The 18456-nt window shown below is 39.7% G+C and overlaps 1 protein-coding gene across 33 annotated transcripts in view; it reads left to right on the top strand.

Moving 5' to 3' along the window:
- The window catches only part of IL1RAPL2 (interleukin 1 receptor accessory protein like 2), a 408898-nt gene that overhangs the window by 237510 nt on the left and 152932 nt on the right, over positions 1–18456 (top strand). For all 33 annotated transcript variants that reach the window (XM_054075341.1, XM_054075340.1, XM_054075342.1 and 30 more), the window contains 2 exons: positions 4144–4330; positions 9830–9983. In XM_054075341.1, coding sequence (XP_053931316.1) covers positions 4160–4330; positions 9830–9983 — 325 coding nt within the window. In that variant the 5' untranslated portion in view covers positions 4144–4159. The remainder of the gene's footprint in view (positions 1–4143; positions 4331–9829; positions 9984–18456) is intronic.

Raw genomic sequence — 18456 nt, 5'->3', positions numbered from 1 at the left:
AGCCACCCATTCTTACAGTAAAATCCAAGTTACCAGCATTGCTGTTATTATCTGTTGTTGTGTTCCAGCTTTCCTCATTAAATATGGTCACATAATCTGTGTTGCCAGTCTGCAAACTGCTGGGAGCATTGACCTCCCCCACTAAGCTCCATGATCTTGTACTGAAAACAAAAGTGGATCCTCCTTTTTATAATTCATAGGGCATCTGTTTAGCGTTTAAAAAGAAGAAGTGCAGTGAATGCAGGATTCATGCTATTCAGTCTCTATACCTCAAAAAAAAAAACAATTAAAAAGACCTTTACCGGAAACAACTTAAATGTAGCTAGGCAAGCAGAGCCCTTGTGGACACACGGGTCTTGAAAACAGTTGGAAAGAAAGAACTGAATTCCTCCTAGTACAGCAGCTTTGTGGGCTTTCTGAGGGACCTCTTCTGATGATCGCAGTGACCTGTATGATGACCAACACCATAATATTCCTGCCTGTTCACCAGGTGCTAAAAACAACGCCGTAGTGACCATTGACTGCTTTGTGATCCCCTTCCTGAGTTCTCCCTCAGGCTGTGACCTCCTAGAGAGCTTCTTCATTCTCCAGGCCCCACAAGGGAGGGGAGACAGCACATTCCCATGTGCCAATGAAAGCAAATGCACGTTTTTTCTGCAAATTACAGTTCAAATTACAAGGTTTTTTCTGTGTAGGAAAGCTAACATGTTCATCTACTAATTCCTTCATAGAATGAACTCAGTCAATTCCATAGCAATCTTCTGGTGAAAGCAAGTGGAAAGTATCTTTTTAGGAAACTGTCTCGTAGCATCTGAACTGACAGAAAAACAGTAGGCATGAGTCTCCCAGAAGTCAGCACAGACTTATCACCTGCTCAGAGGACTGAATGATGAAATCCATACCATCCTAGGGAGCAGCTTCCCTAGCACAGGGAGGAATAGCTCATGTCTTCTACAAACTCTGGCTCCCAGACTTCTGCCTCAAAACTGAGAAGACCAGTGAGACCGATCAAACTGCTGTTTCCTTTTGCACGTGACTGAAATAGAACGGTTTTCCCGACCTAACTAGATTAAAGGAAGGCTGCTGCTTCATTCACTTGAATTCCTGCAGAAGTTGCCCTTTCCTGAATTACCAGCAGCAGCACTAATGTGAGCGGCTGGTGAAGAAGCCTTCACAAAGCTTTCAAGTCTATTGCTGTTGACTTAGTGAGAGCTTTCTTCATCATCACCCTGAATAGATTTATTGTCTTGGTCATGGAGTGTGGACAAAAGGGATAGTGCTCACCAGGCACTTAGTTTTCTCAATTCTGTTCAATTCTAATTGTAAATAATGAAAGGAATACTACATTTTTAGGTCGTGGTTCCATGAAGCATTTTAAATAGAAGTAGCCTCCAGCACTGTTCAAACTGCAGTCTAAATAATGCAAGATTGTTAGCAGAAAATACAGCACTATTAAATAACACCAAGTAATGGACAGCTATTCAAAGTCATTATTCTGGAATAGCCTGTGTCATTATTTCTGAGCGCACGTGACCTTATTTACACATAGTAGTTCTCCTTATTTGCACTCATTAGTAGTTATAGTCATTCAGGAAAGTTAAATAATCATTACTGATTAATTGCTATTGATTATACTGAGTGCTTGTATCCATATTTTGTGGAATTTCAGTACTGTATTAAGGAATGTTGAAACTTTCCAAATATGTTTTGTTTTCTCTCTACAAAAAAGGTGACCCTTTTCAAAAGCAGGTACTTATAAATCACATAAGTATTTCTGAAAAGACCACCCAAAGTGACGCATTTCTTCCAGTCCAGAGAACTTTTGTTTCAGGTAAAATAACACATTTTGTGCAGTTTGTGGGGATGAGACTTTTTTTATAGCCTCTCAACTGAAATACATCACTGAAAGGCAAAGTGAGCCTTTCCGCTTTGCGGTGAAGAAGAGAGAAAATATCCACCAATTTTACTACAGAAAAGTACAGGTGGTGTTTTGAAAAGAAGGGAGTAGGAAGGGGGGAGTCTGTGGTTCTGCTGAATACGTAACGCTAACATTGCTGAAAACAGGAGGTTCCTGAAGATTGCCTGATGCTTTGCCTTCCAAATACCTCTTTCTGCAAATACCAGCTCATGGCACACCTTCAACAAAAAGCCATTTGCACAATGTTTTGTCAGTGCTTGTTTAGCATGAAGCTTAGTGCCCCGATGAAGTGTCCCTATGGACCTTTATATTATCTTTGTAACTACAGGGTCACTTGACAAGATGATATGTTGTTGAAACATTGCATAAGAAAAGATTTGTTGCATGTTAGATAATTTATTGTTTTTTACATTAAAAGCATTGTCATGACTCTAACTGGAGGGTGTAAGCAGCCAGTGTCGTTGCTATCAGGGTTTGACTAATGGATCACTTTCAAGTGCACAGGGCGGTTTTGGTCTGCCATGCCACCCTCTTGCCTCGGCTAAACCAGAGCTGCCATAGAAGGGGCAGTGACGATGTGGAAATGTCCCCTGCGAGAGCTCTCTACAACTCCTGTTGATGAGAAGAACCACCCAGCATGTCAGCTTGACTCCAGACTTTTTTGGTTGTGGTGCAGTCAATTAAAATGACAAAATGATGCATGATAGGAGGAAGAGCCTCATTATGTTGTCGCTTGTACTTTGTAGTTTGCATTTAAAGGACTCTGTTTGCCATCGCACCTAATGAAGGGTGTAAGCTGACAGTCTGGGTTGCAACGATCCTCTGCAAAATGCAAATGTGTCACAGTATTACCACGATGAACACCAGTTTGTTTGTTTTTTATTATATTTCTGATAGCTCTGTTAAAGATGCACGTCTGAAGGAATTTAATTTAGTGCTGTTTTCATGATTATGAGGCACAGAAGCTGGGCTGGTTGTGTTTATTCTCCCCCAATACTGAAAAGAACTAGGTGTAGCTCGTGATCTCGCGGACTTCTTTGGTGATAGAGCAGGCGATGGTTTGAAGTGCTGAGGGATTAGGTTTGTCAAGACTTTGAGGCACAAATGCATCCGTATAAATGCATCCCAGCCTGATGTCTTGCCTATATGCACTGGTGCCCATGGGCAGGCGCTGGCTGTGGGGCCACAGGCTCTCCCCTGAGGAGGGCTGAGGGGCTGCCCCTGGCCACACATGGCTTGTTCCAGAAGCTCCACCACCGGGCATGGCCAAGCCCCTCAGGAAGGGCAAAAAGCTGCCAGGTAGTGATGGGGAGGAGAGGCTCCAGGTCCTGGCAGAGACTCCTTTGCAGCTGTGGAGGGCCCATGGTGCAGCAGGGGAATATGAGGAGGAAGGAGTGGCAGAAAGGAGCCGTTATGGAAAGACACAACCCCTCGTTGCCCAGCCCGCAATACCTGGGGAGGGAGTTAAAGGAGTAAAAAATGGAAGTGAGGGGAATGTTGTTTACATTTCTTTGTCTTTCTCACCATCCAAATCTATTTTAATTTGCAATTTATTGAAATATTTTTTTCCAAGTAGAATCTGTTTTGCCTGACGGTAGTTGCTAAGTGATGTCCTTGCCTTTAGGTTAACCCATGTGCTTTTAAATCTTATTTTGTCATTCCGATCTTGTTGAGGTGGAGTGAGAGAGCGGCTGGATGGGTGGCTGTCAGCCAGTCCAGGTTGACCCACCACGATATCACATGCTGTATGACTTCATATCGCAGTTCCTTTGGGGGGAGGAATTCTTCTGCACGATGTGCTTGAACATCCAGTACGCAACCTTTCTTCTCAAATGTGTAGCACTGTGTAATGGAGTGAAATCTCTGAAGGTGGGAGAGAAGGAGGAGTGTGTGTGACACACAGAGGAAATGGGACAGTGTATCCTGACCAACATTTGAGATGCCAACAGGTTCGTGAGGTCTTAGACTTTCAAGCTGCAAAGCCTGCTGTGCTGGGTTAGATCACTTGTCAACAAAATTTCTCCAGGCTTCTTCATAATAAATCAGAAATGAGCCTTTATGTTTTCTAATAATTCCTCTGTGCTGAAAATGTATAGCATGATAGTCACTATTTGAACGGCTGCAGCATTTGTGAAGATGGGAGCTTAACTAAGAAACTTACTGTGCTGAAACAAACATGGTAAAAAGAATGAAGGATAAATGAAAGAATCTTTCTGCCCCTGCAGAAACTCAACGTATTGTATGAAGGTGTCCATGTCCTTGACGGTAGCTGAGAATGAATCTGGGCTTTGCTACAACAGCAAGATCAGATATCTGGAAAAATCAGAAGTCACTAAGAGGAAGACAATTTCCTGTCCTGATATTGAGGATTACGAAACGGCCGGTCAAGAGCCAGATGTGGTGTGGTACAAGGTAACTATTGCTGTGTATTGCTATTGTGCTGAAACTACACAAAACTTCCACTATCTGTGGCATAGAGATGGCCTTTTCTGAGCCTGCAGTGTTTTGTGACTCCTCTGGAGGATACTCCCTTAGTATTACAGAAGTAATACTGAAGCACAGGCAAAACTAACTGGAATAGTCATTGTCCAATGGAAATCAGCATCAATGAGGATGTTGTGTGCAGGAGGGCACATGATTTTTCTAACAGCACTACCGTGTTCCCAAACCGCTGTGCCTCTGTACCTGTTTCCAACTTGGTGGGATGTCTCCTTACCTGATACTGTAGTAGATACAAAGGGAGGCAACCTACAATGGAGCCAAAGGTGTGTCAGCACAACCGGCTTCAGTAGTGCTACCCAGGTCATTTTTATGAGGTCTGTTGAGTAATTTCACCAAGGCTTGTTAATTTTTACCAAAATCTGCTCGGTAATTTTACATTTACTTCTGCGCTGAGGTTCATTGAGTAATCTTACTGAGGTCTCTTAATTTTAACTGAGGTCTGTTAGATGCTTTTACTACTTGGCAGGTAACTCAGCTGGCTGTACCTTCTCCGAGGCTTGTCAAATATCGCACACCACTTTCAGCAGCAGATGGATTGGTGATTTTTTTCTGTAGCTCCCCATAAAACAGGAAAATGGGTTGACAGGCAGACATCAGGTACCAAGACCATAGCAAGGTCTGTCAAATTAAACACATTGTCTGGACTTGGACCAAAGTCTGATATTTGAAAAGTCCTTGTGTATGAGTTGCTGCAAGAAACAATGGACATGAATAGAGAGTTGAGAGTCAGAGAGAACAAGAAATAGTTGGGCAAGAGAAAGAGCTCAGTGAGGTCCGTGGAAAATAGAGTTTGGGTTGTAGGGATAAAGACAGAATGAGTTTAGGACAAGCTTGGTTCAGGTAGTGAATCCTAAATTTAGAGAGTGCTTGATTTGCCAACTTTAATAACATTCTTTAAAGATAGTTATTTTGTGTGAAATATGTGCAGAGCTGCAGATTTTTTTCCTTCCTTAGCAGGCTGGATCAGAAAAGAGCAATTATAAAAGTTGTCATCTGCTTCTATTTTTTGCAGAAATCTCACATGTTATAGTAACAACACGTGTGCCATAACCCACTGTTAGTATAAACAAAATTTTTCTTTCAGGCGTTGAAGCTGTTTCTCTCAGCAATTTGGGTAGATATCTTCAGTGCTGTTCTTATAAAACTGAATACATGTATTTTAAGTCTGAAATCTTGGAGAAAAGGGGGTATCAGAGAGAAGCTGTTTCTTGCCCTGTATACCCAGGTATTACTGAATACCAGATCACAAGAGCACACTGCAATACCAGTCGGGCAGGAATAATCTTCAGCTGTCGTGGAGCAGAAATCCGTCTAAGGAAGATGCATGTACAGCCTCACATCAATGATGTTTTGTGCTGACCGAGAAAGAGAATGGGTCTTTGTTCCATGTACCCCCATGTGTTATCTGGGATGCACACGCAGTTGTGTGACACCAGGCTGGAGTGTGACAGCTGACAGACGAGTCATCACCGTGGTGAAATTGAACAGAATTGATATGGCTGGATGATAACGATGAGACAATGGAATTTGACAGCCTTCAGTCTGGCTTGATAATGCAAAGAGACATTAGTGGAATAATCTACTGCATATACCTCCTTATCTGTAATTAACAGTTAGGTGCTATCAGTTCAGTTCTTAGATGACGCCTATGTTCTCTGAACCTGAGCCAGGAAGCTCAGTAATGTGAAATGTCAATATTAATGTTAGGCAGAAGGTATATATGTCAGGTTATCCCTTGAAACTGGTTCCCGAAACAGGGTTTTGAAAAAATATTCTAGAGGGGATTACGGTAGTAACTGTTAATAGAAGTGTGCCTATTCAAAAGAGCAGAAGTCCAGTTTCTAGAAAACATACAATTACTTGGATTTCAAAATAATATGGTGAGTATTGGGTTAACCTCTACAAACGGCAGTCTTGAGATTATGCTTTGTGAGGCAATGTGTGTAACAAAAAGCAGGTTTCTTCTCCCAAAGAATAATGTAAAGTGATACTCTACTCTAGGATCTGACCCTCCCTTTCTGAAGAAAGCGTCTCTTCCCAGTCAGCACACTGGATCCTCAAGTTTTTCCCCTCTACCTTTGTGATTGAGTTTGACATGAACATGAAGGTGAAATCAACCATCTTCTTGTGTAAATCTGCTCCAGAGGCACTGTGAGATAATTCCTTTTCCTTATGCTGAAATATTTAGAGAAGATTTTCATCTAGGGAAAGAGCATAAGTTGTCCAAAATAGAAAAAGTAGATAAATAAATACAAGGAAGGCCTCAAGATTTCTTCTTTATACCTTTGACTGAAAACAGAAATCCTTGTATTCATGAGAACCTGCCAGTTTTCTGGTAGTCAGGGAATTTGAAGTTGTGACTAATGAAATGCCGTCAGACAGGACAGTAATAGTGTAAGCCCATTACATGCAGGACTCGACCTGCCTTCCAGAAGGCCTCTCAATGTGGAGGGATTAATGAATCTGAGCCAACAATTACATCAATTTACAGGGAGTTAACTGTAATTTAAACATGCTCTTAAAATAATTATGCCTAAATAGATTTCCACATGCACACCCGATAAGTAATGAAACATTTGCTATGAGGATTTGTTTTAACAGTCGTATGAACTTCACTTCTGGCTAGAATTACATGGCATGAAATATTTATTTTTAAAGATTTCCACAAGTAATCCTGTTGGTATACACACCCCACTGTTATGCCTCTTAGAACTACTTTGACAAGAAGTGTAAGAATTATTTTTTTAGGTAAACATGTGTGTCAAGGCATGATTGAATGAATGGGATTTAACAATAAAGGCAGTTTCATGAAAAATCAGCTGGCAGAGAAAAAAATCTATATTACATCTAGAATGCAGATTCTTAATCCATTTACACCATCTCTTTTCTACTACTGGGTTGAAGTTAGGGTTGTGAAAAAATCAAAATGTCAGGTGAAGAACAGCTACCCTATTAAAAAAATAGCTACCCTATTAAAAAAAACCCAAAAAAGTTGTTGAGGTGCTGCCACTTAAATTTCAAGGAAGAGAAAAAGAAGCATAACAGAGCACAAGTTAATTATTGGGTAAAAAAAAAAAAAAAAGAAAGAAAACATTAACGATTTCTAGGAAGAATAAGTAGGCTAGAAAAAGAAACTTTCAGATTTTCTAGCAGTTAAACGTAGTGCAAAACCAGAAAAGAGCAATTAATTGATTACATGAGTAACAGTTATACAATTGAGCACTTACCTCTTAGAGAAATTAGCAGATCTCTGATTGTAAAATCTAGATTGTTTTCATAGTGTGAAAACTAGTTAGATTTTTTAAATTTGATTTGTTTCTTGGACATTTTTGTTCCTTAAAATAGAAATTGTTGTAGTTTTCCGGCTTCTCTCCTTTTTTGCTTTTAGTTCTGTGTATTGGATTAGTCTGTGAAAACCAGGCAGAATAAAGCAGGCACTTTCAATATATGCTTAGAAAGCCTGCATAGTCAGTTGAAGAAAGATTAATTTGCTAAAGTTTGGGAAAGAAAGGCTTATAAATAATTTTTAATATGAAGTGTTTTAAGCAGATACAAAAAGAAACAATTCGGAAATTTGTGGTGCAATTCCAACAGAACAGCTCCTTTCTGTAAAACCACAAAAGAACAGACATAATCTCTGTAGTTGTAAAGGTGTCACCCTCCTTATTACAAACATGTGGTATGTAAAAATAAAAAGTGTATGAATACTTATCTTCAATCTCTTTGCTGCCATACTTTTTAAAATAAAATAGGGAATGTAAAACTGGTAACATATGATGGGGTCTTTCAGTGTTGCACTGAAAGGGTGCATGTGTGATATAGGCTTACTTTGTGTATTTTGGGAATTGTGTTCCTTCTAAATTAGAATTGAATAAAACTGAATATTCTTTGCCCAGTGTTCAGATTTAGTTACTCCAAGTAGGTGATCGATGTACCTTTAAATAGAACAAAAAGTTGAGTGCAAATCAGAAAGAATGCAATGGCATTTTCCATCTTACAGTCCTGTCTTTTTAGTTTTTTATTATTATCCTTTAATTTGGAGTCTGACGTTGTGGATTTGCAGTGTGTATGGAGTCCCATAAAAAAATTATATTTGTGTCATTCTGGTCTCTTGCTGTCATATGATATATTTGCATGTCAAGGTGTTTTCTTGTTTGGTTGTTTTCTTAAGAGAAAGCTTTGTTCTGTTTTGTTTGCTGTATTTCTGACACTGCTGTTGCAGACGAGTAGAAAATGGGGCATAGGTCTGGGCTGTTTACAGGAATCTCTGAAGCTGCTGAGCCTGACGTAAACGATGCGAGACTGTTAGCTGCAGTATGAGGGCTTATTCCATGTTGCCACCTTGAGAGAGGGGCATCAAAAGTACTCTGATGCTTTGTGTGCACTGGGTACGGAATTAGCCAGAGCCTCCAGAACTGTTTGGACTACTGAGTGTTGTAGAGAACTGCGAAAAGCATGATTTTATTTGCAGGCAGAACAGGCTTGATGTTAAAGTTATTGAGAGACAATACATCTAATGTATTGTGGTACCGTGTTAAAGAGGTAATGAGATTGTGCCTATGCTTTTAGCGCAGAGCACTTCAAGTGGTATTCAATCATGAGTACTGTTAGGGTGGAAGGTGACTGATTGGGTTGGAAGAGTATGTTAGGTAGGTGAGAGCTTCTTCTTGCACTGTATCACATGGAAGGACTCAAATACTGTTCCGGTAGGAGCACAATTTATTGTGATGAACCAAGATCTGCCAAACAAAATCTAAGGTCTGCCTGGCAAAGTCAGTGAGAGTTGCAGGCCATCAGTACCATGTACTCCATCACAGGACACACACGGGAGTGGTGCTACAAAGAGCCCAGTGATGGGAAAGGCTGAATTGGAGCTCATCGTGTGCCAGAGAAGCCAGTGGTGAGAAACAAAACCATAGTGAAACCAGGTTTCCTGAATTCTGTTGCTCACAAAGCTGCTGTTGTTCTACGTGTTTTCTTCTGTTGGTAAATGGTTATAGCCTGAGACTATCTGTAAAGTCTGCCTTCAGACTAATCCTTAACAGATGTTGCCCTTACTCCCTTCAAACAGAGATGTATTTTAACGGTCCATCCTAAAGCAGAGGTCTTAGAGTTGTTCATCACGAAAAAGAGAAGATAGATAACCATTCCTTCTGGGCACCATATATTAAACACAGCCCATATGATACAGTAGGAATTACTGAACATTAAAAACATTTGTGTTTGATTTTTATCATCAAATGCATTCCAGTTTCGTATGTCTGTGCTTTCTGAAATTATATCTGAATTTGAATTGCAAAATATTGCAATTGTTTACTTATGTATAATACTGAAAATCCGATCAGGCAGCACAACCTTACGTCACACAAGCTGGATAATTTTGGTGATGGATTTTTTTTTTTTCTGCAGGAATGTAAGCCAAAAATGTGGAGAAGTGTTGTAATTCAGAAGGGAAATACTCTCTTAATACAAGATGTCCAGGAGGAAGATGGAGGAAATTATACGTGTGAACTGAAGTTTGAAGGCAAACTTATACGAAGAACAGTGGAATTGAAGGTTACTGGTAAGAATCTTTGTTCTATGCCAATATTAAAAATAAAGCTTTGAAATAATAAGAAAAAGTGGTTTTCACATGTCAGTGAGTCTATTTGATAAAAGTAAGTCCAAACCAAATCGAAACAGTCAAGCAGTCCTGAACTAGGAAGAAATGGATCTTATAAAGATCTTATCAGGATCTTGTAAAATTCCACAGAAAACTACTTCTACCTTTTGCTCTGTACAAAATCTGGAAATGCAAAAGGTAGAGCAGACCCAAGTCCTCCTTATACACTGGAAGTAATTCAGATTCCATTTTGTCTTCAGTGCTAAACAGAGGAAAGATTGACTGAAGCTGTAAAACAGGCTTTTGGTGAGGTATGTCCTAGTATAGAACACAGCCAAAAGAGACATCTTGAGTCTTTATGGGTTTTTTTTTTTTGAGTGACTCTTCATCTTTTTAAACTTTGGTTTAATTTATGATGATCAACCTCTGTAGTCTGGGGTTTGTCTTTAGTGAAGTTTGTGGCCAAGAATGAAGATGGGAACATTGGGCTGTCACTGGGAAAGTTACCTCCTGCTCAGAAGTCATACATTTTATGTTTCTGAGTCCATGTAGTAATCTACTAATAACAGTATTCTTCTGTCTCTTTTTGTGAGGTACCAGAAATAAAGGTAAAAAAGTATTACCTACCAATATATTCCTGATCTCTTTCCATTCCACTGTGTAGTATGACGTTTGTGATTATTATTTTGCCTTGAGTATCTGTGCAACTTTGCAAGTATCTTGAAAAGGTTGAGGATTTTTCAGCCTTTCACGGAAAACCATATAAGCAAATGGTTAGATATTTTCCTGTCTATGTTTCGACGTATTGATTAAACTGGGGTCCTACTCAAAGCTATAAGTATACTTCTACTTTGTTATATCAAACTGAATTAGTCCATATGATATTTCTAATATGTTCTTGAAATACAATTCTTCTCTTTGTTTTGAGTGAAATCCATTTGTCTTTTCTTTCCCTTTTTCCTCATTTAAAGGGAATTCTTTGCCCTGTGTGCCAGGTTCATATATTGTGTGATTCTTTATTGTCCATTTTTGACCATAGACAGGTCTCTAAAGTATTGATTTGACCCACCTGACTCCAGACCTGTCAAATGAAGATATAATGCCTGCCTTGTGGCTAGTTGCTGTTCTAGATAGCATGCTGGTCTTCAACCAGAATATGAACTAAGTTTGACAAAGTGAAAATGAGATGCATGTAATTCAGTTTCCCACAATGGATATTCTTGAGACAGCAGGGACTCTATGGTTTCCCCCTCATCACGACCTCGCTAGAACTCATGTGTTCGCTTCATTATTTGAAGAGTGTGGTATATTCATCTATCACAATTTAATAAATTTGTCCTAAACTAATTATACTACATATTACAGTTAGTGGCTTTATTAAAATGTTTATGACCTGAATTATTAAAAATATAAATATGGAATATGCCAGTGTTCTCCTTTTTGCAAATGCTTGAGAACTAGGAGATTGTTCCCTTATAATTTGGTGTGAAATTCATGTTAAATTAAATATCACTTTATTTGTAAAAGCACATATGTTAGTAAATACCTTTTCCAGATATAAGTGTTTGGGAGACATACCTGATATTACATGTTTGCTGATTTCTGGTTTGCTGGATTAGTACTATGAATATAATACATAGAACCATGCAAACATGTTATCTTATAGGTTGGTGAATCACTAAGTTTCTTTCTTCTGTTCCTGTTTTGTTTCAGTTTGTGAATTTTATATGCATGTGGGTTAACATCTTTATAAGGGAGAGGTCGATGAGAAACACAGCAGAGAATTGTTGTGTGGCTGGCCACGTTGGGTGGAGGGTCCTGGGGCAGACCAGATCACAGGCTGGGAGCAGGTATATGACATACTCAGGGACTTTGTTGAAAATATGTCTCATGGGGGGCACAAAGAAAACTACATGCTGGTGTAGTTGTTAACACACATCCTGAGACTTTGCTTTACCTGGGGTGGTGCAGATCTAGGTTGGAGGCACCTCTGGGTATGATATCCTGTCCAACGTCCAGGTCAAGCAGAATTAGCTACAGCAGGCTGCCCAGGGCTGTGCCCAGTCAGGTTTTTATTATCTCTGAGAACATAGACTCCACAACATCTCTGGGCCAGGCAGGCTGTCACGCTGTTCAACCACCCTCATAGTGAAAAAGATCTTTCTTATGTTGAAACAGGATTTCTTTTATTTCAGTTTGTGTGTCTATTGCCTCTTATTCTTTCACTGGGCACCGCTGAGAACAGTCTGGATTCGTCTTCTTTACACCTTTCCACCAGATATTTATGCACATGGATAAGATGCCCACCACCCTTCTTTTCTCCAGACCAACCCTCCCCAGCTTTCTCAGCCTCTCCTTGAAACATAGATATATCAGGATCTTGCCTACTTTTGCGGGAACCTTCTGATGCTGTTTCTTATTAACACGGCTGAATTGGCAAGTGCCTGAGTTCCTCTAACAAAACAGATTTTGAACAGCATGACCCTGATGGTTGCTGCTAGCAGCCATGGTAACCTGAAATAGTTATTAGAGTAAACAGTTATTTTGAAAGTGAAACAGGCAGCTCCACATCTCCGTTGAGCAAGGGGAGCTGCACTGCTATGGAGAGAGAGGTGGCTCGGTTAGATTTGCTGTAGTCTTTCAGGCATCTGCTAAAGTAGACAGTACTTGACATACCCATTAAGTCGATTAAATTATTTACTTTTTATCTTGATTTTAAGGCAAGGATCTTTCCTTTTTTTAAACTTACATCAGAAGTGGTACACGAGTTTTTTAGTTCTTTTGGGGGATTGTGGTGGTCATGGAAGTGTCAATATGAAATAACATACTTGTAGCTAGATGTGTTATAGGCATGTTAACAGTGAAACTGGAAATCAGAATAAATGAAGTGCTGATGTCACAGAAGTTGGGATGATGGAAAATCTCAGGAAAATCTGAAGGTACAGAAGCCAGAAGTCCCATTTTTAACTTGCTGCTGGAAGAGGTGATCTGAAGTGTTAATGATATCCAAGACTAATGCAGCATTATTACTGAAGATGTGGTCCCACAAGGCAGCCTGATCAAAGTTAACTGCAGGCAAGAGAGCAGTAGGGAACTAAATGAAGAATGACTGTGTATTTGGTATTTGCATTAGTGATGCTTAAGCATTTGTATCAAGTAGAGTCTGCTAGGTGAGACTTTAAATGAGAGGCAAAGCCCTGCTCTTATTAGCTAGTTATCCAGTGATTATTTAAGCAAACTTCTGGTGAAGTCATTAGAGTTATTAGAAGGTGCTTTAACTTCCTGCGCCAGAGTATTGGGCCGGTTCCCTGAGCGGCTGTGGCTGTTGAAAGGACATGCAAGGACAGCATGTGCTGGTCCGCAGGCACTGCTTTCCGGAGATCCAGTCGCGCCTCCTCACTTTTGCAGACCCAGACGAAAAATCTCAGTGGCTCAGTTAGAAGTAGAAGCGGAGTTCCTGCTCCCTTTCTCCTCCCTGTGACTAACTCATGATATTAACTACTATGAGATAACTTGTAAGAAAAAATTTCTGGAGTCATAGTTGGAAACTAAAAGTCGTCAGTGAGAAAGACAAAGAGCTCTGAGTAGTATCAGTAGGTGAGCAGAGCACAGAACGAATAGGTAAGTGGCATTTGTAGAAAGAGGCAGATGGACTGCACGTGGAAGGCTGTACAGGGCGGCATTGTCGTATGGCGTTGATGGTTATATACAGGCAGGTGTGACTAAGATGATAAGAGGCTTCAGAGGCTCACTCTGTGGTGGTGTAAGGAAAAAGCTTGCAGCCTAGAATATATTTGAAAAATATTTTGATGCAAAGTATTTATAGGGACCAAATTCTGAGCTACAATATAGCACTAATGAGCAGTGCCTCAATCTTGGTGTTTGGGTGCATTTAACAATAATAGATTGTCAACAAAACGCTTTTTCATCACTAGTTCTTCATGGGTTTGTTGTATTATGCAGACAGATGTGAAACAAGCCTTGTCAGCGTTTTTTGCTGAAGAAACACAACAGTGTTATCTCTTAGCAAGTAACATGTAACCCTTCGCTCTATGTAAAATAAAAAATATGTATATATACACGTGTTTTCACTTTGTTTCTTGGTAGTTTGGTTATGGACAAACAAGTCCACAAGATTACCAACTGTCATCCAAGATTCTAAAGACCAAAAATGTAACAGAAACTTGTTTTTTAATTAGATAATAAAATAGAGTGGACACAGAGAAAAAAAAATGAACCTACTAATATAAAGTTACAGATAATGAAAAATATCAAAATCTGTTTTTAATAAATTCACAGATATTCAAGAATATCAGAAATCATAAGAATTTTAATTAGTATTAAAAGGCAGTGTTTATTGAAGAAAAATGGTACTATTCAGCTAAAAAGAAAAACGCAAACATAAAATGTGATGCTGTTTTTGAAAGGCAATTTAGGAATTCTGCTTTTCCCAGCCCTATCAGCCAGTTCACTCTCTCTGATACATAGCGATGTTTCAATCGCTTTTGGCATGAAAAAGTGCAATTGAGAAAAATAGCTGCGATGTTTACCTGCTGCTTCAGCTCTCTTGGTTTTGGGGCACTGGGCTGTAAGGAGACTGGCTTAGAAGCAGATCCAAGCAGACGTACATCGGAGGTTGGGGGAAAGGGTGACGCCTCTGAGAAAGGAGCAAGTCCTGCTCCCATAGGATGGCCCAGGTGTCCCTGGGCAGGTGGGGCTGGCTTGCAGGGATGTGCTTTTCCATGGACAGCTATGCTAGTAGTAGAGGTTGCCTTGTTCTTTCCTGCTCCCTGTGAAAAGAGATGATTTGTGAGTTTGTACTGGTGAATTATTTTGCAGATAATGGCAGAAGGTGGCCATCTGACCAACTTCATAAACTACTGGTGATGGATTGGAGTGACATGTGGGAATTACTGGACCACTCTGTCCAAGAGCCCTGTCCTTCAAGTTTCCTTCAACCTCTACTTTGTCATATTCTTCACAGGCTGCTAAAATGCCTGGCTGTTCCTAAAAGTCATTTATGCAGCAATATTTGTTTTGACCGTTGTAAATGACAAATTATTCCACATGGCTACAGGAATTGAATGATTCTGCCTGAATTCACTCTTTGCTCATAGTTTTTCAATTAAATTCTTTCAAATCTTATTACATTGCTCACTTTTCAAATTACACCTGCTGCTGTTGCTAGATTTTGGTTTTGTGTTTGTGGCCCCATTCTTAGCACAAGCAATTGATGGTGATTTGCTATTGTTAAGCCAAGGAGGCGAATTGGATTTTAAATCCAAACAATTAGTCATACTCTCCAGCAGTGCCAGGGACATACAGAGACAAGCTACCACAGTGTAAGTGAGGATATGAGCTAAAAGTAAGTCCAGTATTTGGTGGTAATTACTTTTCTGCATGTTTTTAATCCTCTGTAAACTGGGTATGCTATTTTATATTATTTGTAGTGGAGTCTAGTGACACATTGGCATAAATCAATGGGTACTGATCAGTACCAATTTACACTTGCAGTAACCTGTAAGTGCCTTATTAGGTTACAGTAGGTAAAGTATTATCTACAGAATCATAGAAATTACATGTTGACTGACAACATTTTGGCTGTTGACAGTTTTCAAACAGCCACAGCAAGAAGTGATAAATTAAAAGCTTATTTTAACTGAACTCAAATGTGTTCTTTGGAATTCAGACTGTTATAACAGATTTACTTTTATAATGTAAAATATAAGAATTATTTGCTTAAAAATCTGAAATCAACTCATTCTATCCCAATGGCATTATGTTTTGGCACAAGCCGTTTAGTAATCTGCAATGGATTTATTAAATGCTTCGATATATCTGAAATACTTGTTAAAATATTAGCTATAAAAGATCACTGAGCTCTGAATATCATTGTGTAGGTAGGAATTGGATATATATAAAGGCAGGGCCAACATAAAGCACAGGTTAAAAAAGCAGGTGACTGAGGGATAAAAGTGGATGAACTGAGCATATCCAGCAGAGTTTTCTGCAGCAAGAGGTACTGTACTAAGGGCGTGCCTGTCGCACAAAGCTCTGGTCTGTAGGAATTCCTAAGTTAACTCTGAAGGAGCTTTACTGGCAGAGTCAGTTAGCGTGTTTATGTGGCTTTTGGTACCCAAAGTAACTCTGACATCTCTGCCTGGCATTGCACTCCCTGGAGAGTGCAGAGCCCCTGGGTTCTGGTGGAGGCTGGACACCCTCCATCCTGTTATTGCTTTATAGAGCCTTTTCTTTAGGGATGGGATGAAATAGCTGTTGTTACCATCATTTTTATCATCGAGTAAGGCAGTAACATGTCATTTAGAGCACTGTGGGGAAATAACATCCATTTCAGTTCATGTAATTTTAACATCAAAGATTATATTGCAACATTTTGTATTTCTTATTTTGTTTTGTCAAACGATGTCTTTTTTGTGAGCTGAGAGATTTTAGTTCGATTTGTGGGTGAATAATTTTTAATAGTACGCAGAGCAACTAATGTATATTACTAGAATCATTCAGCATTCCTGAAATTAGATGTTTTGATAGTTCCTATTATTTTTTTAAATTGATCTTTTAATAAAAATTAAGTAGTTATATCATGGGGAATTTCTTGCGAAATGCCAAGATTTTCACCAAATGCAGACTCTATTTCCTGGCAGCACTAGACATCTCACCTAATCTCTGGGATTTGCTTAGAGCATAAGGGTATTTTCAATGCTGAATTTTGACTGGCAGGTCCTAGCTCCCCTCTATCTTATTTATTTGTATTTTCAAACATGAGTCAAACGTGTCCTCTTGGAAAACCTTACAAGGAAAGCCTAAAGAAGCCTGTGAATTTTCCCAATGAAGCAGGCTGAAAACCACTCCAAGGTTAAATGTGGTGACATTTGTATGGTGGGAATTAGCCTGGCCTTCAGGATCTGCTCCTCCTCACCTACTTGCATGGGCAGTGCTGATGGAGATGGGAAGAATCTGCTGTATTTGGAGCTGTTTCCCATTTCCCAGAAACAGCTGCTCCTTCTGCAGAGCTCTTTTTTTAACTCTACATCTCCAAACATAAAAATTTCCCCTTTTTAAGGTTCACCGGAACTGTATTGCATCTGAAGTGGTGTTGAAGCTGTCAACAGCTGTTGGACCTAGGAACATGCTTTTCTTCTTTCCCGTCTCTCCTGGCAGCTTTAGCCCTTCTTTTCTCGCCATGAACAATGTTCAGTTCATTCTCGGTGCTTGGCAGCCCTCTCCACTCTTGACATATGGCCTAGGGTGCTTGTCTCCTGCCGTATCCCATGCGAGTGCTCTAGCTGGAGCTCACTCTTGGCAGGAAATGTACTGTTTCCAGCCGAGGGCCCAACTTCTGCTCTCTGTAACTTCACAGGGAGCTGCTGGAGTGCAGTCAGAGAACATTGGCACTTTCTACTTTAGAGCCCAATTTGGTACTTAACAACCTATTTTTATCTGCAAGCCATAACTCCCTCCTGTAGTTAATAATACGGACAGCAAATCGCTGTGCAAAATGCTTTTAGAGTCACGGAGTGATAGATGTTTGCACCTTGTTTCCTTGGCTGATGGTGCATCTCACACCTTGGCCTCAGGAGGATGCAGGGAGAAGGGATCTTGCTCGGTGGCTTCCCTGAGATCTGCTTGTGGCCTGTATTGGGCTTCGAGTGTCATTCTCTAACAGTAGCGTAAGGTGAGATGCAGTGATTAACTGACTAGAGCTGCTAAGCTCAAAGTATGCATTTTCAGATTTTCATGAAACAGCACGAGCAGTCAGGGTGAATAATAAGCTGGAAAGATTTTTCACAGTGGCTTATATTTCTTTTTTGATTCATGGCATTAATACACGCTGTTGGCCAATGGACTGTATTTATAGCGGTAGGGGCAGCAGGGCCTTCTTTCCTCTAGAAAACATCTTTTAACATTTCTTTTTTTAACAGAAATTTTACCACTATTTGGGTCTAAAAGAGAATAAATTAATAAAACCTAGAGAAACCTATTGTTGGGGGAGGTGGGATATTTACAGTACCAAAACGCAAAGAGAAAAGCAGCTTGCTTGTATCACAGAATCACAGAATCACCAGGTTGGAAAGGAGATACTTTTTTAGTTTAAAAGAGAAATCTTAAAGTGAACAAGATAAATCAGCAGAAATTCTGTACTTCTAGGAGTGATACTACAGATTGTTTGGGAACAGAAAATCCTTCCTGTTCCCCTCTAGTGCTGATGTGTTAAAATATATAATTTTTGTGTCATATCTGAAGTGGCATTTTCTTGCTACTATAACAAACACATTTCCATAGCAAGACTTCATCTCTTCTTTGTGTTTGCAATATCTTGATACAATCGGGGAATCACGTTTTCATTAAATGCAAAGTATAGAGGAACACCTGCACAGATTAAGTTTTTACTGAGAGCCTCAAACTTTGGAAGACC

The sequence above is a fragment of the Cuculus canorus genome, chromosome 10, assembly GCF_017976375.1.
Source record: "Cuculus canorus isolate bCucCan1 chromosome 10, bCucCan1.pri, whole genome shotgun sequence".
Classification (NCBI taxonomy): domain Eukaryota; kingdom Metazoa; phylum Chordata; class Aves; order Cuculiformes; family Cuculidae; genus Cuculus; species Cuculus canorus.
The sequence above is the reverse complement of the archived record's forward strand: the minus strand, read 5'-3'. Positions and strand labels throughout refer to the sequence as shown.